Consider the following 26,520-nt stretch of genomic DNA (forward strand, 5'->3'; position numbering starts at 1 on the left):
AAATAGAGTCCTATAGAGAATTCTTATACTCCAATGTGAAGACAACATTGGAAAGGGCCAAGTTTCTCATCCCCTCCAACTAATAAAAACCCTAATAAAAAATGAAATGACACTTGAACAGGACTTTTACATAAGTATTCTACAGTTGGTCTTCAGCAGCAGTATGTTTTAGGAAATGTAAAGGCGGTGGGGGGGTGCCTTAGCCAGTTATGCTTTTAAATGGAACTGCAATAATACAAGTGATACTACTGCAGAAAGTATCTGTATTAGAATTCTAGAGTAAGTCAAGGGCCCATATTCATTAAAATAATGACACAACTCCATGGGGGTGGGGAGAACAGCAATAAAGCAACCACATACTGTACTATTAGACTGGCAACATTAAGATGGAAAATATCCATGAGGAGAATACTGACATCTTAGTGGTAAGCATTTCCTTTTAACCCAGTAATTCCACTAGTAAGGATCACACAAATGTACCGCTAGGAAGAGGTAATGTATATGATCATCAACGAGAGAACAGTAAAGGTGTTACTGTGGAACTCCTGACAGGCTTTCACTTGGAGGGGGAATATTTGAACACAGTTTAAACAATCCATGGTGAGCACATAATGCACTATGCACTGACAGGTATACGTTTCCGCTGGGTGTTTATACATTTCAAAGTTAAAAGCATACACCTTACCCAAAGTTTCAGAAACCTGGTTTGCAAATCTGAGTTCATGTGTTGTGTTTTCTTGTTTTTTTTTAAAGCCACGATCATTTTTTCCATTTTTATTTGATGTTTCCAAATATAAAAAAGTCAAGATTCTTACATCAATTATCTCAAATGAGACCATGCAAAGCAATTCAGTGTATACAACAATCATTTTTCCCCTTCAGTTCTGCTGCTTTATACAACAGTGTGATTGACAAAAAATTGGATGGCATGTGCCTGGTTGGAAAATGTCATCTGTTTACAAAATAACAACATCATGCAGGACAGTTTCTACTTTGTCTGCAAGTCAATTCACAAAAACTACTTATTTTGTTTTTTATTTGGGAGGCACATGGAACTGAAAAATTTAGCTGCCCAATTTTATTCAACTACCCCACCCAAAAAAAAAAAAAAATCACAAATGACGGTCCCAACACTCTGCAAATTTTGGAGGGTTGAGATAGTAGACACTATCTGTTATACTCAGTAGAGTTAACTATTTAACAGAAATAAATCTCCCTAGGGCCTTTCCTCTAATTTTGCTAGACTGGGTTCCAGGAGAATCGTGAGGAACCCCTCATGTAAAATTTGAAGTGTGAAAACTGTATTGTTGTATTATGCAGATTTTTGCTAGTTGCATAGACTAAAGACGGTTTGCTAAATGGCACTGAAAATCCTTACTGAGTGTCACTACTCAGTCCAAATGTTTCTGACCAAAGAAAATTATACAACAATATTTATAGGCTAACTTTAAAGAGATGGTTGACATTAATACTGTACATATTTTACATGTCAAATACACAGTCCAAGTTTATAAAATAAATTCATGCATTATTACCTTATTACCTCTAAGAATATCATGTACAAGATAGGCACTCCCCCACCCCCCAGTACTTATGATAGCATTTCAGGTGGAAGCAGTCTTATATACAAAAACAATCCAGTTTCTCTGCTATGTTAAGTATATAATTTAAGGAAATTTCAGAGATTATTGACCAAAAAAATCTTAGTCCATTGAAGATAGAAAGTGCCAATTTGTGGGATTTAAAATGTTTCCTTTATAAAAGAACACCCAGAATACGTAACCTCTGTACAAAGAAAAAATATAAAAATTCTGGATGATAATGTTTGATCACACTACATACTTCAGAATGAAATGTTGCTGGTTAAAAGTTTTTCTGCTTTACTCATTCCTTTGACAGCATTAATTTGTGAACATTTATATTTAGTTCAGCTGTATTTATGGCACAAGATCTCATTTTCAAAATGGCACTAATTTTCCTTAAGTGTAACAGCACTCTATTTTTAGCAGTAATTATATTTTTAAAGGTTAATTTGTAGAACAAATGTTTTAACTATACCTTATTCTACTCTATACTCCCCAGTTACAATATTTACAAAGGGCTGAAGTCTATAAAAAAATGATCTTTGGCTGGGCGTGGTGGCTCATGCCTGTAATCCCAGCACTTTGAGAGGTCGAGGTGGGTGGATCACGAGGTTAGGAGTTAGAGACCAGCCTGACCAACATGAAGAAACCCTGTCTTTACTAAAAATACAAAATTAGCCAGGCATGGAGGCAGGCGCCTGTAATCCCAACTACTTGGGAGGCTGAGGCAGGAGAATCGCTTGAACCCAGGAGGCGGAGGTTGCAGTGAGTCAAGATTGTGCCATTGCACTCCAGCCTGGGCGACAAAGCGAGTCTCAAAAAAAAAAAAAAAAAAAAAAACTTTTACTTTCCCCCATCCCTCATTTTAGTCAAACTTCTCCCACCTCATTTCTGCCCTGGTTGGGGAAGTGCAAGAGTTTCAGATAAGGTACCTATGTGTTTTAGATGGGATTCTTGATTTTAAGTGAGTATAAAGTAAAAGATTTAATTCTTAGTTCAGGTATGTTCCAGTGCCTTGAAAGTTAGTTATGTGACAAATAGTACCTGTTGACAACCTAGAAAAGATGAGACATTCTAAGGTGCCCTAACAATCTTCAGTCTCTAACAGCTGAACAGGAAAGCCATTTCACTCAACTGTGATGCAATCATCACTGACTGGCATTTAGAGTTAGGTTTCAAGATTCCACTCCTGTTGGGGGCCACTAGATTAAATAACTGAATACATTTTAAGAGCAATCTACATTGAGGGAAATAACGGTTCTAAGGTATTCTGCATAGAAAGAGTATCGATAATGGGAACTGGCAACTGAGCATGCTAAATCAAATTCCATGAATACAGTTTTCATGTCTTTACTACATGCATTTTGCTAATATTTCCCTAAAATATTCACCAACTCTACAGAGTTATACTTTGTGTTAAGGTACTATTGAGTTATAAGGGAAATAGCCATATCAGGTAGCTAGTGACAATACCAGTTGTGAAAATTCAGACAAATTAGTCAACAAATCCCCAAAAATGGCAAATTAAGCCCTGTGACAAAATAAGTTACTGGATCATACAGAAATAGCCCAAATCTGGAAATTTTGAATTAAAATTGTAATCCTGTAAAACAAGTTTTGGGGTGAACGGATTTCTTTAATACCAATAATATTTTTAATTCCCACCACAGATGGATTTGCTGAATATGCTAATGCTGTGAATGAGAAAACAATTTTGGGGGAGGTATACCCACAAGTAATCTGATGACAAAATAAACCACAGACTGATGTCAAATGGACACAAAACTGAAAATATGCTGTGAGAAATAGACAACCAATAGTGTAGGGGGTTGCAGGGTGTGGCACAGTTAAGGCATCTAAACAGAAATTCCACATGGCTTTGGCTTATTAAAATATTTTACACTATTTAAAAAAAAAAAAAAGATTTGAAAGCATCTGAAAAACATGCAAATTGTTTGAAAACCTTGCATGGCAAATTCAGACAGTTTGCAAGCGTCATTCAGATGTTTGACGAGGAAACGAAAGAAGCCTCTCCCCATGAGACTGCACATGGTGGGAGAGGCCTACCCAGTTCTCTCTATCTTACACTAGATGGCAACCCAGAGGTCTGTGCAGCGGTTACAAACAAGGCATTATTATCTGGAAGGGAAGGGACTGTAGAATTTCCATTGGCTGGGGAACAACCCAGCTTTAGCTTTTCCAGATACTCTGCATGTACAGGTTTATGACACTGGAGAACTTTGATAGCATCTTCTACTTTGAACCACTCTCTCTTCCTTCCTAGAGAAAAGAATGACATTGGTTACAAGAGAGTCCATTTTAAAAAGTAAGACATTTAAGTAATGTCCACTTACTCCCCGATAAATGAGTTAGACAACAATATGTTGGGGAAGAATTAAGATGAATATGCATCTCTACATTTGAATTACCTTCCCTACTCTAAATGAAAAGTGACCAAAAAAAAAAAATCTAAGATGGAAACTGGACACAGGAATATAAGCATATATTTAAGAGTATTCAGATAACAAAAGGGAACTTACCTATATTAACAGAATCTTCCCAATCTTCTAATATTTCAGTGACTGTTAGAACATAAACATATGTTCTGTGCTTTCGGTCTTGGTTCTGCTTGAATATAAAAAGAAATGCATTTTAATCTACAGGAGCTAGTCGTGGACACGTTTTCCAAGGGAAAAAAATTAGTCTGGCATACTGCTGATTAGCACAGCATATTTCCCAGCACAGGCAAGTATATTCAGTTGTATAGTCCAACACAAAAGTGATTTTATATAAGAAAAAACATTTAAAAGTTAAACAGAAGACCAGAACTAGAGCTTCGTCATTACTGGCGGTGAAATTGGCTCTCAATACTACTTTTTTTGCAGAAGTCTGGAGATGTTGCCCAGGCTGGTCCACTCCTGCCCTCAAGGGAACCTCCTGCTTTGGCCTTCCCAAAAACTGAGCTTACAGGTATGAGGACCCAGCCTCCAGTACTAAACTTTTAACACTTATTTCTATATATCTGATGTTATTTTCTTTTTTCTTTTTTTTTTTTTTTGAGACAGGGAGTCTCGCTTTGTAGCCCAGGCTGGAGTGCAGTGGCGCGATCTCAGCTCACCACAATCTCTGCCTCCCAGGTTCAAGTGATTCTCCTGCCTCAGCCTCCTGAGTAGCTGGAATTACATGTGCGTGCCACCACGTCTGGCTAATTTTTGTATTTTTAGTACAGACGGGGTTTCACCATGTTGGTCAGGATGGTCTCAAACCCTGACCTCATGATCCGCCCGCCTTGGCCTCCCAAAGTGCTGGGATTACAGGTGTGAGCCACCTTACCCGGCCTATGTGATGTTATTTTCATAAAGAAAATCTTGGCCGGGCCCAGTGGCTCACGCCTGTAATCCCAGTACTTTGGGAGGCCAAGGCGGGCGGATCACAAGGTCAGGAGATCGAGACCATCCTGGCTAACACAGTTTAACCCCGTCTCTACTAAAAATACAAAAAATTAGTCGGGCGAGGTGGCGGGCGCCTGTAGTCCCAGCTTCGCGGGAGGCTGAGGCAGGAGAATGGTGTGAACCCCGGGGGGAGGAGCCTGTAGTGAGCCGAGATCGCGCCACTGCACTCCAGCCTGGGTGAAAGAGCAAGACTCCTTCTCAAAAAAAAAAAAAAAAAAAAAAAAGAAAATCTTAAGAGTTGAATGGAATCTTATTAAAATAATAGACCTGCATTCCCATAGTTTTTATCCTATCCCCTCTTCCCTGGGGCTAATCCTGACAACCTTTCAATGCCATGGAAAACTGCTTCCTTTAGGGCCTTTGTAAGAGCAAACAGCACCAGTTCCTTTAAGCACTCCTCCTGCAGGCCTATCAAGGTGCACATAAAGAATAGCCCATGGCCTGGCGCAGAAGCTCACGCCTGTAATCCCAGTACTTTGGGAGAGGCCAAGGCGGGCAGATCACTTGAGGTCAGGAGTTTGAGCCCAGCCTGTCCAACATGGTGAAACCCTGTCTCTACTAAAAAATACGAAAACATTAGCCGGGCGTGGTGGGGCATGCCTGTAATCCAGCTACTTGGGAGGCTGAAGTGAAGGATCGCTTGAGCCCAGGAGGCGGACGTGGCAATGAGCCCAGATCATGCCACTGCACTCCAGCCTGGATGACAGAATGATACCCTATCTGAAAACAAACAAACAAACAAACAAACATAAATTAAATAAAACAGGCACCTGAGCTTGTTTCTGGGTTAAAAATTAAACAAGTTGGCCTTCCTTCATCCTGATTAAATTAGCCTTCTTTGCCATAGTCCACGACTTTAGATAACTGTCCTGATTTTGGCCACAAACAACCTGAATAATCTACTCAAAACAGTGGGTTTTTACAGCTGGGAAGGATTATCTTTTTATATCTGAGAAGGAATAAAAACAACAATAAATTAGAGGCAACTGTCACTTAACACATCATTATTTTTAAGAATCAGTTGTTTTATTTCTATGTCTGACAAATCAATACATTTATTATGCTATATTCACAAATTCATAAAAATCACTGGGATGAATAGGCAGGGCAATCCAATTTTCCCTTATATTTTCTAAGGGGAAAGGTATTTTTTGATTGACATATCCTGTTAAACAGTATTTGTAAAGCACTTAATACTGTTACCTTCCCATATTATTTAAGCTTTATTTATAATGTGAGACGTTTTCTTCAAAAACCTTGTCAGCATATTGACAAATGTGTTATTTGTAAAAACCTCAGTATGTTTTTCAATTTAACCAGGAGATGGTGCTATTTAACTAGGTGAAGCAATTGCTGAATTCTGGAAAAGATTGAATTCTACCTGAATGACTTTTTTTGAGATGGAGTGTCGCTCTGCAACTTCCACCTCCGGGGTTCAAGCCATTCTGCCTCAGCCTCCCAAGTAGCTGGGACTACAGGCGTGTGTCACCACGCCCGGCTAATTTTTGTATTTTTAGTAGAGACAGGGTTTCACCATATTGGCCAAGCTGGTCTTGAATTCCTGACCTCGCGATCCGCCTGCCTCGGCCGACCCAAAGTTCTGGGATTACAGGCATGAGCCACCACGCCTGGCCAACTTTACTCCTAATTACTGTATTCCGGTAAAAGACATCATCAATTCTACCAAGTGCTACAAAATCGGGATTTTTTCTCAATTCCTAAGGCTTAAAAATAAAATTTATACGGTTCTACTATAAAGACTGAACTAACCTATAAATAGTACCCTGAAAAAAGGAAACTGACCATGTTTCTGGTACACTGTGTATCTAGGTCTGAATCTTGGATGAAAATACATCTGGACCTCCTTTCTCCCTGGCTTCCAGAGAGTGCCTATCACATTCAAATTCCCTCCCTGAAAATTCTATTCTGCCTTCAGTAATAAGAAAATACATGAAAGAGAATTCTATTCTTTTAGCATCTGTTGTATGTACCTGAGATTTATATCTTCATACAATCCTTTAAGTCACTAGGTATATCATATAATATTATTTGCTATGGGCAATAGGGACATTTCCAGATAAAATATATGAGACCTAAGCTCTTTTTTTTTTTTTTTTTTTTTTTTTTGAGACGGAGTCTCGCTCTGTCGCCCAGGCTGGAGTGCAGTGGCGCGATCTCGGCTCACTGCAAGCTCCACCTCCTGGGTTCACGCCATTCTCCTGCCTCAGCTCCTCCGAGTAGCTGGGACTACAGGCGCCCGCCACCACGCCCGGCTAATTATTTTTGTATTTTTAGTAGAGACGGGGTTTCACCGTGGTCTCGATCTCCTGACCTCGTGATCCGCCCGCCTCGGCCTCCCAAAGTGCTGGGATTACAAGCGTGAGCCACCGCGCCCGGCCGAGACCTAAGCTCTTAGGTCATACTAAAAATATTGTACCTCCTAAAAGATCTATACCCTAAACAGTCTACAGTGGATTAAGATAAACATTTCAGTATCAGCTCCACTGTATTGTCAAACAGAAGTAACCACTACCATAGTAATGCTGTATAAAAGTGATGGCAGCCGGGCGCGGTGGCTCATGCCTGTAATCCCAGCATTTTGGGAGGCCGAGGTGGGCGGATCACTAGGTCAAGTGATGGAGACCATCCTGGCCAACATGGTGAAACCTCGTCTCTATTAAAAATACAAAACTTAGCTGGGCGTGGTGGCGCGTGCCTGTAGTCCCAGCTACTCGGGAGGATGAGGCAGGAGAATTGCTTGAATCTGGGAGGCAGAGGTTGTAGTGAGCCAAGATTGCACCACTGCACTCCAGCCTGGCGACAGAGCGAGACTCTGTCTTAAAAAAAAATTAATTAAAAATAAATAAATAAATAAAAGTGATGGCATATGAAAAAGTGGCTTTTACTTCCCTCCCTACCTAATCCTGGACTGACTGCCTACTGCTAGTCTGAGAGAAATGTCTGGTTCAAGCTGCTGCCACATTATTTGGTTGGTTAGGAAGAAATCATTAATTCTATTATCAGCAAAGTGAAGATTACTTTTTAACTCACCTCAAATATGCCCAGAAGTCTGCCTAGTTTTCCTTTGACTCCAGCCTATTAAAAAAAGATGAAATATAAAATGTTTACCTTTTTATAACAAAATGTATATAAATACAAGGTATACTCTGGCTATTTACTTAAATCTAAATACAATACCCCTCCCCATACCAACTCACTATCTTCCTGCTTCTGTGAAGTTTTTATTGTCATTTACTTCATAAGTAGCAAGGACTGATAAAAAATTAGTATTTCTGGCTCGGCGCTGTGGCTCATGCCTGTAATCCCAGCACTTTCGGAGGCTGAGGCAGAAGGATCACTTGAGGTCAGGAGTTCGAGACCAGCCTGGCCAACATGGTGAAACCGTGTCCCTACTAAAAATACAAAAATTAAGGCCGGGCGTAGTGGCTCACGCCTGTAATCCCAGTACTTTGGGAGGCTGAGGCTGGCGGATCACCCGAGGTCAGGAGTTCGAGACCAGTCTGGCCAACATGGTGAAACCCTGTCTCTACTAAAAATACAAAAATTCCGGGCGCGGTAGCTCATGCCTGTAATCCCAGCACTTTGGGAGGCCGAGACGGGCGGATCACGAGGTCAGGAGATCGAGACCATCCTGGCTAACACGGTGAAACCTCGTCTCTACTAAAAATACAAAAAATTAGCCGGGCGTGGTGGCAGGCGCCTGTAGTCCCAGCTACTCGAGAGGCTGAGGCAGGAGAATGGCGTGAACCCAGGAGGCAGAGCTTGCAGTGAGCCGAGGTCGCGCCACTGCACTCCAGCCTGGGCGACAGAGCGAGACTCCGTCTCAAAAAAAAAAAAAAAAAATTAGCCAGACGCGGTGGCACGCGCCTGTAATCCCAGCTACTCAGGAGGCTGAAGCTGGATAATCACTTGAACCTGGGAGGCAGAGGTGGCAGTGAGCCAAGATCGCTCCACTGTACTCCAGCCTGGCAAAAGAGCGAGACTCCATCTCAAAAAAAAAAAAAAAAAAAAAAAATTAAAATTAAAAATTAAGTTGCATCAGGCAAAAAGCACTCCTGGACCCGTCTCCCTGTCTTAGTGTTATGCAGCAAAGGGCCTTGTTTTTAAAACTCCAAAACAGAATTTGTGTGAAAGAACATCTCACCTCCTCATAAACTTCCCTCACGGCAGCACCTCCAGGTTCCTCCTCGGGTTCCATTCCTCCTCCTGGGACAATCCACTGGTCTGGGTACCGGCTGCTACTCACCAGCAGCACCTGTAAGGTGAACCGTAACTGTATACTTCCAGCCTGAGAAGCACTTCGTATATAAACAACATTCTCAAACCTCTGCAAGGCTGTAACTCTATTCTAGATTAATCCACTTTAAAATTTAATTAAAATTAGGGGTGCGAATTATACCACAAAAATGCAATTGACAGCCTTTGTTAAACACCATCTTTCTGAAATCAGAATTAATATTAACATGGTCACACTACCAAATCACCTGTATCTAATAAAATAATTTAAACTACCAGATTCAATTGGTAAAACTCTCAAATTATTGGATACTAACAAAGGATAAAAACAGAAACTTGGCCGGGTGGGGTGGCTCACACCTATAATCCCAGCACTTTGGGAGGCCGAGGTGGGCGTTATCAAGAGGTCAGGAGATCGAGATCATCCTGGCTAACACGGTGAAACCGCAAACCCCATCTCTACTAAAAAAAATTAGCCAGGTGTGGTAGCGGGCGCCTATAGTCCCAGCTACTTGGGAGGCTGAAGCAGGAGAATCGCTTGAACCCAGGAGGTGGAGGTGGCAGTGAACCGAGATCGTGCCACCGTACTCCAGCCTGGGTGACAGAGACTCCATCTCAAAAAAACAAAAAACAGAAACTTGGCTTATTAGCCAGAGTTGTATGCACTGAGGTCTATGGTCACATAAGTTTCTTTAGTTATGGAATATTCCAAATTTAAGGAAATGACCATAGGTAGGTTACCTTGTTTCCTCACCTAAAATATAAGAATACTAAGAAGATAACAGATGTGTGAGAAAGAAATAGGGAAATGCACATAAAGCTGATTCTTGATACAGAGTGCTTGTTACTGTTATGATTAGGTGGCAAGAAGCATCCTTCATATTTTAAACCTGCATACATGGGCAAAAGTCACTTCATTCTGCCAACAGGCAGCTATCATTTATGATCTAGAACAGGAATGGCAATCTGCAGCTCACCACCTGCACAGTCTGTGAGCCAGAAGTATTTTTACATTTTAAAATTATGTGAAATTCAAATTTCAGTGTCCACAGATGGAATTATTAGAATCGAGTCACACTCATTTTTACATATTGTCTATGGTTGTTTTAGTGATACAACAGCAGAGTCAAAGCAGTTGTGACAGAGACTGTGTGGTCCTCAAAGCTTAAAATGTTTATCTGGCCCTTAATTTGGAAAAGTCTATGGACCCCTTACCAAGAATAGTATTAAGATTGAAATGTGGCCGGGCATGGTGGCTCACATCTATAATCCCAGCACTTTAGGAGGCCAAGGTGGGCGATCACCTGAGGTCAGGAGTTCCAGACCAGCTGGCCAACATGGTGAAACCCCGTCTCTACTAAAAATACAAAAATTAGCCGGGCGTGGTGGTGCATGCCTGTAATCCCAGCTAATTGGGAGACTGAGGCATGAGAATCACTTGAACCCGCGAGGCGGAGGTTGTAGTGAGCAGAGACTGCACCACTGCACTCCAGCCTGGGCAACAGGGCTAGACTCCATCTCAAAAAAAAAAAAAAAAAAAAGACTGAAATGTACAAATTGTTACAAAAATACCCTATTACCTTAGACAAGTATCCTAGATTTTATTTAACAGGTAACAGGTATTACATACCCATCTTTTAAATGAATATTTGGCCAGGCGCGGTGGCTCATGCCTGTAATCCTAGCACTTTGGGAGGCTGAGGTGGGCAGATCACCTGAGGTCAGGAGTTCAAGACCAGCCTGGCCAACATGGTGAAACCCCATCGCTACTAAAAATACAAAAAATTAGCCAGGCGTGGTGGCAGGCACCTGTAATCCCAGCTACTTAGGAGGCTGTGGCAGGAGAATCACTTGAACCAGGGAGGCGGAGGTTGCAGTGAGCCGAGATCATGCCACTACACTCCAGCCTGGGCAACAGAGCTAGATTCTATCTCAAAAAAAGGGAAAAAAAAAAAAAAAGGAATATTTGTGGGCTAGCTTGGGTTGAACTTCACTAAAGTTAAAATCAACTTGAGGTGAGCGTGGTGGCTCACACTTATAATCCCAGCATTTTGGGAGGCTGAAGTGGGCAGATATCTGAGGTCAGGGGTTCAAGACCAGCCTGGCCAACATGGTGAAACCCCATCTCTACTGAAAATACAAAAATTAGCTGGGTGTGATAGCACATTCCTGTAGTCCCAACTACTCAGGAGGCTGAGGCACAAGAATTGCTTGAATTCAGGAAGCAAAGGTTGCAGTGAGCCGAGATTGCACCACTGCACTTCAGCCTGGGCGACAGAGCAAGACCCTGTCTCAAAAAAATGAAAAATAAAAATAAATAAGTCAATTTGAACAAAAATGTCCACAAAATTATCTTAGTATACTACCTTCAAGTAAATTTAAACAGTTCTCCCTCGAAAACACATAGGGTTTATCACGAAGTTTAATTCCCAGTGTGGACAGAGATGATGATGATAACTAAGACAGGGTCTCACTTGGACATCCAGGTTGGAGTGTGGTGACACAATCTCTGCTGACTGCAGCCTTCACTTCCCGGGATCAAGTGATCCTCTCACTCCAGCTTCCTGAGCAGTTGGGAGTACAGGCACCCACCACCAGGCCTGGCTAATTTTTGTACTTTTTTTTTTTTTTGAAATGGAGTCTCGCCCTGTCATCCAGGCTGGAGGGCAGTAGCATGGTCTTGGCTCACAGCAACCTCTGCCTCCCAGGTTCAAGTGATTCTCCCACCTCAGCCTCCAAAGTAGCTGGGATTACAGGCACCTGCCACCACGACCAGCTAATTTTTGTATTTTGAGTAGAGATGGGGTTTCGCCATGTTGGCCAGACTGATCTCAAACTCCTGACTTCAAGTGATCTGCCTGCCTTGGCCTCCCAAAGTGCTGCGATTACAGGAGTAAGCCACCATGCCCAGTCTGATTTTTGTATTATTTTGGTGGGGTCTTGCCATGTTGCCTAGACAGGTCTCAAAACCATGGGCTCAAGTGATCTTCTCACCTTGGCCTCCCAACTGGGATTACAGGCAAGAGCCATGACTGATTTTTTTTTTTAAATGCATGCCAGCTACTTCTATCTGCCCTGCTCCCTCCCTGCTGCCAAGAGCTGCTGGCCTTTAAGAGTTCACAGCCAGCACAGGAGTCCTCTCTCATTTGACTAAGTTACCAGGAACTCAACGTTTCCAAACTGGAAAGTTTCAAGTTGACAATTCAGCAACTCCCAGCTTTCTCTCAAGTCCCCAAAATGCTGAGTTAAAAGAGAATATCTATTTAGGCATAGAACCCCCTCTTAGAAAAGCAGCATTCCAGGCCAGGCATGGTGGCTCACTCCTGTAATCCCATCCCAGCACTTTGGGAGGCCAAAGTGGGCAGATTTCTTGAACTAAGGAGTTTGAGAACAGCCTGGGCAACATTGCAAAACTCCCTCTACAAAAAATACAGAAATCAGCCATGCATGGTGACATGTGCCCATAATACCAGTTACTCAGATGGCTGTGGTGGAAAGGATCACCTAAGCCCAGGAGGTCGAGGCTACAGTGAGCTGTGATCATGCCACTGCACTCCAGGCTGGGCGACCGAATGAGACTGTCTCAAAAAAAAGGGGGGGTGGGGGTGGGGGACCCAGAGGAGACTTTATAGAAAATTAGAAAAAGAAAATTAAAAATCCAAAAGTGCATGCAAGGGTCTCTAAGTTCAAATTCTACTTTAAACAGAGAAACTACAAATCAGATTTCAAAACCTTTGTATTTTATTCAAAATTGGAGGCTTACAGAGGATCTATGGCAACGAAAGGCACTGGCCCTCTATCAAGACTGGCAAGTGAATGTTAGTTTTTAAGTTAAATAAAAATGTTAAGAGTTTGTCTCGCATCACTGGAAAAGTAAACAGCAACTACTGGTCCGGACTGCAGAGTTACAGGCCTCTTTTTCTGGTCACTAGGTATGGGTTAGGAATAAACTGGTTTCTATTGCCTAGATGAAATTCTTGTTACACAATTTTATGCTCTCTAAGCAACGTCCTGGATTACGTTAATAATGGGACATAACGCAGGTGGCTAGCCGCCTGAAAAGTACATCATCACTTAGTAAATAGTAACGGGAGTTCAAAATCATCCATATTCAAAATGTTGCAGTCCTGAATAAATGAAATGCAAAGTCTCATGTATCTAGGTCATTGACTATGATGTTTCCAGTTCTCCAAGACAGAGCTAAATTACAGGAGATTAATAATGTTGAAAACCCATTAGTATAAGATGTGTCTGCTTTTCTGAAGAAACATTTTATGCTTCAGATTTTTTTTTTTTTTTTGAGATGGAGTCTCGCTCTGTCATTCAGGCTTGAGTGTAGTGGCGTGATCTCGGCTCACTGCAACCTCCGCCTCCTTGGTTCAAGCAATTCCCTCCCTCAGCCTCCCGAGTAGCTGGGATTACAGGCTCCCGCCACCAAGCCCAGCTCATTTTGGTACTTTTAGTAGAGATGGGGTTTCACCATCTTGGCCAGGCTGGTCTTGAACTCCTGACCTCGTGATCCACCTGCCTTGGCCTCCCAAAATGCTGGGATTACAGGTGTCAGCCACCGCGCCTGGCCTATGCTTCAGATTTAAAACCAATCCTGCATCTACAAGACATCAGCACGACTAAACTTTTCTTCCAAAAGTCAGTAACATGGAACCCTTGTGTCTCAACATCTCTCTTTCATAAATTACTTTTTAGAAAGCCTCATGAAAATAGTATATAAATTTGATAAGTGATTTAGCACAATCCAATAATTTATGATATAAGAATCTCGGCTCACTGCAACCTCCGCCTCCCCGGTTCAAGCGATTCTCCTGCCTCAGCCTCCCAAGTAGCTAGGATTACAGACCTGTGCCACCATGCCCAGCTAATTTTGTATTTTTAGTAGAGACGGGGTTTCTCCATGCTTGTCAGCCTGGTCTTAAACTCCAGACCTCAGGTGATCTGCCCACCTCAACCTCCCAAGCTGCTGGGATTACAGGATGAGCCACCACACCCAGCCAAATGTATCTTTCAAAAAAAAGCCGATAAATTTAAATGAGTAATTATCTATGGTCCAGAAATGATTCACATCTAAACTACTAGCTTAAGGCAGATTTGCTAATATCCAACTTTTGGTGATGGTAGTTTTGAAATCCAGTATGTTTCAAATCATTAAGCACTTGTCTACTCATCTAAATTGACAAACCTGCAGATGGAATTGGGCTCCTCTGGGCCCTTGATCTGCCAATTAATTCCAGTCTGTCCTAAACTCTGCTACTTTTGAACCTTTTGTGCTTTTGAGGCTCTAAAGCTAACACAGTCACCACGAGCATCACATGGTTAAATTTAAGATTAAATAAAATTTAAAATTCAATTCCTTAGTCCAGTCATATTTCAAGTGCTCATCTCAAGGGTCACATATCGGACATCTACAGCCAATTATTGGTATATCCTTTTCAGAACAGGTAGAATATGTAACTGTTAGTTATTTATCCACTTTTAATTTTCATGCAAAACCTTACCACTTTAAAACGCTTTTCAAAAGAAAATCAGAATCATGAAAATGGGCTAGCAGGAAAGAAGCATCTTGCACATGGTATCCAAACTAAATCCATTCACTTTTGTCTTTACAATCTTCAACCTCTAGAAGGATAGAGAACAGACTGACTCCTGTCAAAAAGTGACAATTCAGCACAAGTTCTCCATCTTAAAGAGAAGCACTGTGGAGAAAGAAGTTGCTGATTTTGTTCCTTATCTACTAATTGTGTGATACTCAACAAGAATTGTATGTGATGAAAAGATACTGAATATACATCTTTCCCTCAAAGAGCTTATATTCTTGGAGGTGGGGTTGGAGTAAAGTCACATAGAATGCTCAATATTTTGTGTCTAAAAACTGCAAGAACATATACATGTATATAAATCTATATCACTATAAATTGTGGACAAACGATTTGGCCTAATCCAGTAACTTATCATCTAAGACTCCCTTGACATCCCAGGAAGAATAAATTTAGTCAAACCAATAACTTCAAATTATCTTTCCATAAAATGATCGCTTTAAATGGGTACTTAATATCTGTGATATAGAAATGATTGGCAATCTAAACAACTAGCTTATGAAAAGAGGTCTCACACAGATGTCATGGTGACAGATTTGAAAGTCTGTCTGTTTCATTAAGTACTTGCCTACTTATCTTGAATAGTTCATTTGGGTGTTCAAATGAGGGCAAGGCCACATCTTGGGGGTGGTGGTGGGGACATGGCAGTGACTAAGAGTGAGCAAGAACTGAGGGATACGCTCCAGATAAGAGAATAGACTGGATGATGGTGTATGTCTGCCAGGGTGGAAAAATATGAATAGCATTAGTAGAAAGGACAATTAAAGCAGTCCCCTACCTGCCCCCCACCCCAATAACAGTGAAAAGTTTTTTAACTTAAGGCCAACAAGTGTGATAGCTAGGCCATCCTGTGATTACCTGGGGTCTGTCATGCACTTGGAAGCGGTCCCCAGCACTAGATCTAGACCAGTACAGATGAAAAAAAGTTGGTATCACATTGGAGCATGTTTATATTTTAATTAGGCAGACAACAGAGGACACTAACAACTTTTTAGGCAAGGGGTTGAGATTAAGATGAAAACATAACTCAGTGTTTCCTAAGAACCCCCACACCTGCTCTATTGTTCAGTGCTATATGACCATTTCTCTTTCCAGAAAAACATTTCACCAAGTTAAAAAGCCTGAGATTATAAAAGAGAAACTGGGGATGGTGGTGAGGAGTTGCACCGTAGTGGAGTATTGTCACTCCAGAACTATCAAGAACTCAAGAATTACAGCTTTTCTGTTGAAGTCACTTGGAATCTGTTGAAGATGAAAATCATCAATGTAGATTTTTCTGGACTACATTTTTATAGAACTACTAAAGCAATTCAGCTTGAAAAAACACGTTTGGTAAAGAGCATGCAAATAAAACAGTCTAGCCGGGTGCAGTGGCTCATACCTATAATCCCAGCACTTTGGGAAGCCGAGGCAGGAGGATCACTTGAGGTCAGGAGTTCAAGACCAGCCTGGCCAACATGGTGAAACCTCATCTCTACTAAAAATATAAAAACTAGCTGGGCATGGTGGTGCATGCCTGTAATCCCAGCTACTCGGGAGGCTGAGGCAGAAGAATCACTTGAATCCAGGAGGCAGTTTGCAGTGAGCTGAGACAGCACAACTGCATTCCAGCCTGGGCAACACAGTGAGACTCTGTCTCAAAAATAATAATAAAAAAAATCAGAGTCCATTCAGTATTGTTTTCCAGAGGCCAAAATTAATAAGAAGGTATACTTTCACTATCAAAGATTTAGCTGTGTTCTTCCAGTTGAGTTTTCCAACCTAGACAAAAGATTTGACGTATCTGCTAATACAAATTTTAAGTGTTCCACAAAAAATTTTTCTTGAGAATGATGAAAATATCTAGTATAGTCAATAACGGAAATTTTATTTCTTACATAAATTTTGGAGACACTAGTTCTGAGCAGTCCGTGTTTTTACTAGTTATATATTCACATTTTTCAGCTTCGTTATATCTTTTCTACTAAAACTCTGTGGAAAACTCAACTATTAATAGCTTTTTTTTTTTGAAACAGAGTCTCACTCTGTCACCCAGGTTGGAGTGCAATGGTGCGATCTCGGCTCACTGCAACCTTTGCCTCCTGGATTCAAGCAATTCTCGTGCGTAAGCCTCCTGAGTAGCTGGGATTACAGGTACACACATGCTCGGCTCATTTTTTTTTGGTATTTTTAGTGGAGAATGGGTTTCACCACGTTGGCCAGGCTGGTTTTGAACTCCTGACCACAAATGATCCACCCACCTCGGCCTCCCAAAGCACCGGGATTACAGGTGTGAGCCACTGTGCCCAGCCTGAACTATTAATATCTTCTATAGGCCAGGCACAATGGCTCACACCTGTAATCCCGGTGCTTTGGGAAGCCAAGGCAGGCGGACTGAGTCCAGGAGCTCAAGACCAGCCTAGGCGAAGACCCTGTCTCCACAAAAAAATTGATAAATTAGCCAGGCATGGTGGCATGTACCTGTAGTCCAAGCTACTCAGGGGGCTGAGGTGGGAGAATCATCTGAGCCTGGGAAGTCGAGGCTGCAGTGAGCCATGATTGTGCCACTGCACTCCAGCCTGGGTAACAGAAGTGAGATTCTGTCTCAAAAAGAAAAAAAATTATGTATATATATACATATATATATAATACACGCATATATATATTTTAAAAGATTTACTATATATATAAAATCTATACATGCAGAAATCTAAAATCAAATTTCAGCACAATTTATTGTAAAGTTTTTTTTAGCTTGTTTTGGGGGCGCCATTTGCTGAATCACAGCAACATAATCATAACGGTTGCTTTTCTTGCAATAATATTGATTTCAAATAATGGGCAGCTGCTCCTAAGCCCCTCCTACAAAAGTGGAAGAATCTCAATCTCTAGAACCCTATCACAATGCATTATTCTTCAATACTCCCTCTAAACGCACACAACAGCCATCTATACATTTCTATAATACCCCCAAATCTACTAGTATAGTTAGCATGCTAATTAATGCTCTAAAGATGGGTTATAAAAGCTCATTCTACAAAGACACACCAATAGTTGACAGAGCCACACATGGTCATTCATAGGTTTGAAATTCCCTTCTCTGAGTATATTAGATTTTCTGTATCCATCAAGATGCCGGTCTGTTACATTAGTGATGACAAAGATGAAGGAAGATGCATTCAACCTTCCAGATAAATCAGAGCTGTGACCATATGAAAGATTTACGAAAAGGATGCTACTTATTCTACCAGGTTGCAGAGCCAGACCTGGAGCACACTCAGATCCCAAAACCAGCGCTATTAGTGTGGTGAAAAGTGAAGACATCTCTTCCTACTCTATTCAACCTATCTTCACATAAGCGTTCTTCCTACTACACTACTAAATCTTACTCCCTCTTTCCATGTATTGACAATTACCAGAATAAAACACCGCTCACCTGGCACTGCTGAAGAGTTATTTCTTTTCCTAGATACCTAAGGTTTTAAGCATTTGGAGAGAAGCATTTATCACTTTAAGAATAGTGTATTACCTGGCCATGGTGGCTCACACCTGTAATCCCAGCACTTTAGGAGGCCGGGGTAGGTAGACCATTTGAGGTCAGGAGTAAGAGACCAGCTTGGCCAACATGGTGACTAAAAATACAAAATTTAACTAAAATTCAAATAAAAATTCAACTAAAAATACAAAAATTAGCCGGGCGTGATGGCATGCGCCTGTAATCCCAGCTACTTGGAAGGCTGAGGCAGGAGAATTGCTTGAACCTGGGAGGCGGAGGTTGCAGTGAGCTGAGGTCGCACCACTGCACTCCAGCCTGGGTGACAGAGTGAGACTCTTAAAAAAAAAGAATAGTGTATTGACAGTAGTCAACAGGAAACCAACCGTAAATCTTACTAGATAAAAGTCTGTGAATTAGAATGATCTATTGCAAGCCTGCTCAACCTGTGGCCCGTGGACTGCATGCAGACCAAGATGGCTTTGAATGCAGCCAAACACAAATTTGTAAACTTTCTTAAAATATTATAAAATATTTTTGCAACTATTACTTTTTTAGCTTACCAGCTATCATTTATGTTAGTGTATTTTATGTATGGCCCAAGACAATTCTTCCAATGAGGCCCAGTGAAGCTAAAAGATCGGGCACCCCAGGCCAGGCACGGTGGCTCACGCCTGTAATCCCAGCACTTTGGGAGGCTGAGGTGGGCAGATCACGAGGTCAGGAGATCGAGGCCATCCTGGCCAACATAGTGAAACCCCGTCTCTACTAAAAATACAAGAAATTAGCTGGGCGTGGTAGCACACGCCTGTAGTCTCAGCTACTCGGGAGGCTGAGGCAGGAGAATCACTTGCATCTAGGAGGCAGAGTTTGCAGTGAGCTGAGATTGTACCACTGCACTCCAGCCTGGTGACAGAGTGAGAAAAAAAAAAAAGATTGGGCACCCCTGATCTATTGTATAGAATCTATACCCTTTATCACCTGACGGGTCCTCCTCGCTGGCGATGTATAAAAGGGTGCTGTTCAAGGGCTATGTAATGCATTTATGCCTTCAGAGGCTGTAGGTACCTAGGCCTCGAATTCCTATTTGTGTTTCGGCTTTTACCCTTAAAGCTGCAATTGTCATGGCTTGGCTCTAGGAACTCCAACCACTACAGATACCACTTCTGTTCCCAGGAAGAGAAGTGGAGGAGCCATCCAGAGAACCTCAAGTGATCCCTAAGAATGAAGAGGTTTATTATGAAAACTGTAGCTATTCAGAAACTGTTGTTGTTGCTGTTTTTGAGATGCAGTCTCGCTCTGTCGCCCAGGCTGGAGTGCAGTGCAGCAATCTCAGCTCACTGCAACCTCCGCCTCCTGGGTTCAAGGGATTCTCCTACCTCAGCCTCTGGAGTAGCCAGGACTACAGGCACACACCACCACGCCTGGCTAATTATTGTATTTTTAGTAGAGACGAGGTTTTGCCATGTTGCCCAGGCTGGTTTTGAACCCTGACCTCAGGTGATCCACCCACCTTGGCCTCCCAAAGGGCTGGGATTACAGGTGTGATCCACTGCACCTGGCCTACTTAGAGGCTGTTTCGAGGTTGCTGTTCTTTGTTTCCAAATTATCATGAATCAGGGTATCATGAATGGTTAAAACTACATGTTAACCTACTTCTACTACATTTAACCAAAATTTAGCCAAAATTAGGCCAGCAGTGTTATTAGGAACACCCACTATGCACATAGACATTTTAAAAGAACATAGGTTATGAAGATGGTTTGATACATGCTAAACAGCTATCTACTATTACTAAGAAAATTAGTACTTCTTTTTGGACCACAGAGGCAGAGTAGACCAGAAATAACAGTTCTTTCTTCTAAACTATGTTTAGCTCTAAGTTATATAGGATTGGTAGATAAGTATTATCAATAATGTGGTAAGTCAGGTTGACCATGGCTTTTTTACCTAGCAGGTCAATGTTTTAAAGTGATGGGGTAAGCTTTTTTTCAATTAGAGAAAGGCTTGAGCTACACCAAGACCCTAAGGAAAAAAAAAAAAAAATCCAATGCAAATTCTGCATTAATGCCTGGTTTAATGACAGGAAACCTTCTGGGAGAGCTGGAGGCACAGATGAAGAAGTTGGTGACACTTCCCTGTGTTTAAAAAAGGCTTCCAAGCCGGGCACGGTGGCTCATGCCTGTAATCCCAGCACTTCGGGAGGCCAAGGTGGGTAAGATCATGAGCTCAGGAGATCAAGACCATCCTGGCTAACACAGTGAAACCCCATCTCTACTAAAAATACAAAAAATTAGCCGGGCATGGTGGCGGGCGCCTGTAGTCCCAGCTACTTGAGAATGGCGTGAACCTGGAAGGCGGAGCTTGCGGTGAGCTGAGATGGCGCCACTGCACTCCAGCCTTGAGACTCTGTCTCAAAAAAAAAAAAAAAAAAAAAAGAAAGGCTACCTTTGGATAGTACTTATTTTTGATGAAAGTGGTCTCCATTTGAAACAAATACCTTCAAGAACTTAACTCTGAAGAACTATGAGCCCCAGAGTATGTGTGAAAAGGGTGGACTGACTATTGATTCTAAGTATAAAAATGCTAGTTGAGATTTAACTCTAGTAATATTTTTGTTGTTCATCGGAGCTCTGGTTTTCAGACTCGACTTTTCCCACGAAAGCTTTACTGCATGATTTTGTACAACTCAAGATTTTTCAGGAATATATATTCAGCATTATAGCAGACCATCTGTAGAAGACAGCCCCTGGCTCATACAGCTTAAAAGCTAATTAGGGCAGCAAGTCCTATGGAAGAGTAGTGGTTTTTTTCTTTCTTTTTTTTTTTTTTTTTTTGCAGACAGGGTCTTGCTCTGTTGCCCAGGCTGGAGTGCAATAGCATGATCTCGGCTCACTGCAGCCTCCGCCTCCCAGGTTCAAGGGATTCTCATGCCTCAGCCTCCTGAGTAGCTGGGATTACAGGCACATGCCACCACGCCCACCTACTTTTTGTATTTTGTATTTTTAGTAGAGACAGGGTTTCGCCATGTTGGCCAGGCTGGTCTCGAACACTTGACTTCAGGTGATCCGCCCACCTCCGCCTCCCAAAGTGCTGGGATGACAGGCCTGAGCCACCCGTCTGGCCTGTAGTGGTTAGTCCTTAAGACTGATTTGTTAATGCCTCTCTTGCAACTATGCCTGGATTTCACCCAGGATCAAGTCATTCTACTTCTCCCTTTAGCAGTCTAAACCTATTTTGCTGCCAGATCACTCTCAAGCTTGAACACATCTAATATCTAAATGTTCTTTGTTCAAAACTAAGTTCAAAACAAAACTTTGTTCTTGTGTAGCAATTTCTCAACCTTACATTTGAAGTGTTGCATATTTTTCAACTATTACTGATTCTATGCTATCCCTAAGCTGTAGCCAAATCTACCACAGCCCCAAGTCTTGCTCTATTTGGGACATCTGGTCCCTCCTCTCCCAGTCACCCACATCCAACTCCAAATGACTCACATTGGATCTGAACCCCAGAATACCTGACCGCACTTTTCCCTTACTTTATTTCCCTTTCCATTGATCCCTTGTCCAACCTTCCCCTACAGAATGTTTCTTAGGAGCTAAGACCTCATCTCTTCATCCCCTTTTAAACTATCATATATGCAAATACATTCAACAGAATCCATTTCTGATTACCTATTTGTAAAAGCATTGTCATCTTTCACTGTACAAGCACAGAACCCAGCTACTCTACAGGGCAATTAGTTGTAGGCCTGTTTAGAAGCCCAGCTGCCAAAACTGAGGGTGCTTCCCCACAGAAATAACTAGCTGGGGAGGTAGGTCAAATAAACAAAACATTTAGAAACAAAGGACCAGAGCTCAAAAGGATCTGCCAGCTTCTGTGACCTTGGGATAGGTTACTTCTGCTACCTAATTTCTTCCTAAACAAATACTAATACTTATTTACCCTATAGAACAGCAAAAGATAAAATGGAAAATATTTAATATATAAAGCCACCTTTAAAGAATAACTCTGCTCTTAGAACAACCTTCTTTCCTAGAACAATCTGTTCTAAAGCAGAAACTTACTGAGAACTTCAGTACAGGAACAGCCAGATGGGAGCACCACATAGCTTTTTTGGGGTCAAATTGCAATTACTCTTTTAACTTCCATTTGTACTCTATATAAACATTTCATCCTCAAACAAAACATATATTTAAATCTCCTAACCAGGATCTAGGTGTTTTTCATCCAGTAGAGGGAAACATTTCTCACCTATTAACTAGAGAGGTGGGTTCAAGCTGGTTTTCTAGACTGTCCTGGGAAGTCTGGCAATGCAATTTCAACAGTGAAGGCAAATTCATAGAGAAACAATAGGATCTCCAGGAAAGCTAACAGAGTTTATTCTGTAATCATCATGTAATAGATAGAGCCTCAACTACACACAATCACAGAAATGAAAATTCTGAAGAGCTAAACCAGATGTTAAAGTTGGCTGTGCATTTCACTTAAGGAGAATTCTAGAGCCTTCCCTCAGATCATATCCTCTAACAAGATGACTCACTCTCTTGATTCTCAACCTACAGGTTATCAGATTTACAAAGTTTTACACAATGGATTTCTCTAATACATTCTCCGAAACTTGCCCCCTACTTCACCTTACCTAATGACACTGGTCTCTTGACTCAACCAGACGCTATGAATTTAGTATTTATTTCAGTAGAAAGAATATCCAAGCATAAAAATAATCATTTATTTTTATTGCTAAAGTCATTCCTAAAGCTTCTATCAGTCTTTGCTTTACCATAAACACAATATAGATCATCATTTCAATTTCCATCACTCATATTTTCCCCTAGAGTCTAGTATTTTTACAAAGCCTGAATTCCAAGTTCACATTATGGCAACACTTCAGTCGCCACTTTCAGAAAGGCTGCCAAACTTAGCCTCACAAAAATCTCACTCATTCAACAGAGCCCACCGTCAGGAGTAAGGACTGGACCCTGAATCCTGACTCTACCACTTCCTAATTGTGTCATTTGGGAAAGTACTTATGCTCTGCAACTGTCTCCTCACCTATAAAATGGGAGTAACTTCACTACCTCCCAGTGTTAAAAGGATTAAATGTATAACAAGTTTTCTTCTGGCAGCGCCTGGCACATTGTAAGCACTCAATTAAGAATATCATTACCCAATATTGAGGAAACCAGACAAGATCCTTGATCTATCTTGATCCCTTTTGGCTACCATTTCTTTTATATTTAAAGTTTACTACTTTGCCTCAACATGGCCCCTTTCCGCTAAGGCTTTATCTTTTTTACAGAACACACTTAATGCTTGTTGACTTGTTCATTTTGTAAAAGTTAATAACCTTTCCCTTTGCAGTTTCTAGCTCTCCTAAGCAGACCCATCTCAAAGGCTGGGGCCGTATTTCTCTGCACACTCGTTTGGGATTCAAGTCTAATACGTAAAGGTTATGAGTGAGCACAGGGCAACCCATTTAAAGGGCTTGGTTTCTTTTCAAAAAAATAAAGGCAAAACAAGGGTTTGAAGGGCAAATTTCGAGAACTTTTCGTTAACATAACAAGAACTAAGCCACTGAGTGTATTCTGTGTCATACTCATCACAACTACAGGGACTAGCAGTAAGGAAGCCATTAAATTCCCATCTCCAGCCTTAGCCTAGTATTTTATATACGGTTGGTTATGAAAGCAGAACTCAGAATATTAATTTTTTTCACCTGTGTAATTTATCTTAAGAGTGGCAATACCAAAAGGCTACTATTGCCCTAAGCAAACTTCAACAGTTAGCCATTTTAAATAAATATGACTGAATTAAGTAAAAATCGCTCTCCAGGGAAACCCCAAGGGTCTCATTCTCAGCCCAATGCAGATGGGTAAATTACAGAAGAACGACTGCTCTTAGAACGAGAAAGGCTACTCCTTTCCAGATGTCAAGCCAGACAGCAAAGAACCCTTTACACATAAGCTGAGAGCTGGAGATTACTGTCTGAAAATGGCAGCTTTGCCCATCTCTAGTCCATCGTCTCCCTTTTGGCATTATTCCACATTTTTCACTAACCATTTTTCTGCAGTCAGAAAACTTTAAGAAAGGAAGGCCGTTTTAAAAATGAGGCATAATTATCCCAACAGCTTGTGGGTTCATGGACCCACAAGAATTGCAAAGACTAGACGGTGGGGTCCTCAATTCCAAGCACGAGGACTGTCTGTTACTCCACAGACATGCTTAGATCGAATCCGAGACCGCAAACGGCTGTAACATGGAAGGAAAATATGTAAAAGAGGCACAAGGGCTCTGCTGCAACACTCACGCCATTTCCACCCTCCTCTCGCTAAGCACTCGAGGTTTATCCGGCTTTCAACTGAATTCGCACGTTAAGATGGTGACTCCCGCTAGGCGAGACTACACGGCCCGGGACCTTCCCAGGGACCAGGCGCCTTCTCGAGTGCCCAGATGGAGAAACCGGCTGGGCGAGCCCCCTTTGTCTCATCTATCAACCCAGAGAAAGGAAGGAAGAAGTGAGGGAGGAAAGGAGGGAGGGAGGAAGGGGGCTAATCCCTCCCAGCCCGGCAGCCTGAGCAGGGGCGGGGAGCGAGGGGAAGCACCCGGGCCCCAGATCCCGGAGCCCCGGAGGGCAGCGTGCGGCGCCGGGCGCCCTACCTCGTCCTCCTGCTCGCTCCGGAAGCACAGGCACGCCGCCCGCTTCTTGAAGCCCTCGCGGTCGTAGGTCCGCGTCTGGTTGGGCTTGAACTTCATCATAGAGGCGGGCTCCTGCTGCTGCTGCTGCTCCGGCCGCCGCCGTGGGGGCCCGGCCGCCGCCACCCCGCCGGGGAGTGGGGGCGAGGGCGAGTCGGGCGCAGGAGCGCCCGGGAGCGCCAGTCGGTGCGGGAGGTGCCGCGAGGCCGGTCAGTCCCGGGGCCGGCGGCCGCTCGGACGCGGGCGGGACGGGACGCTAGCGCGGGTCACTGGAGCCCAGGTGCCGAGATGAAGGCTCCGCCTCTGCCCAGTTGTCCGCCGCTCTCCATGGAGCCCGACTCCTGCTCGCCTCCGCTCCCTCCGGCCGTAGCCGCCAGAGGAAGGGCGGCTAAAAGGCGCGCGCCACGCGGAGACAGTTGCGAAGACCTGCTCCCACTGAGCAGCAGCGCCGCGGCGACCGTGCGCCGCCCCCTCTGCTCGGTTTAAGTGAGGCCCACATGCGCCCCGCCTCCCCCGCGCGCCACTGCGCCTGCGTATAGAGACCGTTGCAATGGGGTGGGTGGGTAGGTGGCGCGGGGGAGGTAGGGGCGGGACCTCGGCCGCCCGGTGGGCGGGGCCGCGCGCACTCCGGGGCTGGAGTTCGGCGAGGCCTTGGGACTGGTGCTGGAGCCCAGCGTGGGATGACCGTGCCCCGGAAACATGCCAGTGAATGGAAAGAAGCCAAGGTCCCCTCCCTCCCTCCTTATACCCTCAACTTTGCCAATGAGGACCCTAAATACCGGCAGCACTACAGGGAATTTAACTACATACACCGTCACCAAAGTTACAGCCTGGCCAAGAAATGCCAGGGGACGTTGCGGCGATTGCAGACTCTGCGGTGACTGTGTAGATACGTCCAGAATTCGCCCGTGTAGCGCGAGGAGAGGCGAGAGTGAAGGCCTAGAAAGGTTAAGACCTTAAGTGTTTTTTTTTCTTTGTTTTCACAAATGAGGGGTAGGCAAATTTCCTTTTTTTTTGGTATTTAAATTTTTAATCTTTGGTTGGGGATGGCTTGTATTTTTTAAAGAGTCAACTCTAGCTTAAACATTTCTTTGAAGCTGTCTATAACATCCCCCACTTTGTGCCACCTTCCGGAAAGTATTAATACTGGCAATGGCTAATAGTTGCGAAATGGTTTTCATGTGGATCTCATGCTAAGTAACAGCACAGCTGGATGCTGGGGCCACAGCACTAAAATATAATGGGATTTCTGCTATCTGGGAGCTTACAGTACCTTGGGGACTTGGAACAAACAACCTCTACAATTCAGAGTGTTAGAAGGGCTAAGATAGGAGCCAGGAGGCCTGATCTTAAGGTAGCTCAAGAGAAACCCAAACTCAGGCCATCCTGCCCTTCCACAGAGGCCCAGGTTGCTTGGGTCCTGACTTGGTTGGTTGGTTTTTCATCCC

At 42.8% G+C, this 26,520-nt stretch overlaps 1 protein-coding gene across 2 annotated transcripts; it reads right to left on the reverse strand.

Moving 5' to 3' along the window:
- Positions 1 to 249: 249 nt before the first annotated feature.
- Positions 250 to 25,574, reverse strand: NUDT4 (nudix hydrolase 4). Of its 2 annotated transcripts, none has more exons than XM_012500079.2 (5): positions 25,037 to 25,574; positions 9,201 to 9,311; positions 8,087 to 8,131; positions 4,124 to 4,208; positions 250 to 3,863 (listed from the first exon to the last, which is right to left on the reverse strand). In XM_012500079.2, exons 1-5 carry the CDS (start codon positions 25,133 to 25,135, stop codon positions 3,661 to 3,663), a joined length of 543 nt encoding a protein of 180 aa, XP_012355533.1. In that variant the 5' UTR covers positions 25,136 to 25,574; the 3' UTR covers positions 250 to 3,660. The 2 variants fall into 2 exon arrangements, with proteins under 2 accessions (XP_012355533.1, XP_030675722.1); XM_030819862.1 differs by having other exon boundaries at positions 4,124 to 4,211.
- Between the last annotated feature and the right edge of the window lie 946 nt (positions 25,575 to 26,520).

The sequence above is a fragment of the Nomascus leucogenys genome, chromosome 10 (genome assembly GCF_006542625.1).
Source record: "Nomascus leucogenys isolate Asia chromosome 10, Asia_NLE_v1, whole genome shotgun sequence".
NCBI lineage: Eukaryota > Metazoa > Chordata > Mammalia > Primates > Hylobatidae > Nomascus > Nomascus leucogenys.

Excerpts from the sequence above, each read along its gene's own strand:
- NUDT4 (XM_030819862.1), bottom strand. The coding sequence starts at position 25,135 with ATGATGAAGTTCAAGCCCAACCAGACGCGGACCTACGACCGCGAGGGC. Across the intron at positions 9,312-25,036 it reads GGAGCGAGCAGGAGGACGAG|GTGCTGCTGGTGAGTAGCAG; the intron begins GTAGGGCGCCCG and ends TTCACCTTACAG. Across the intron at positions 8,132-9,200 it reads TGAGGGAAGTTTATGAGGAG|GCTGGAGTCAAAGGAAAACT; the intron begins GTGAGATGTTCT and ends TTTTTTTAATAG.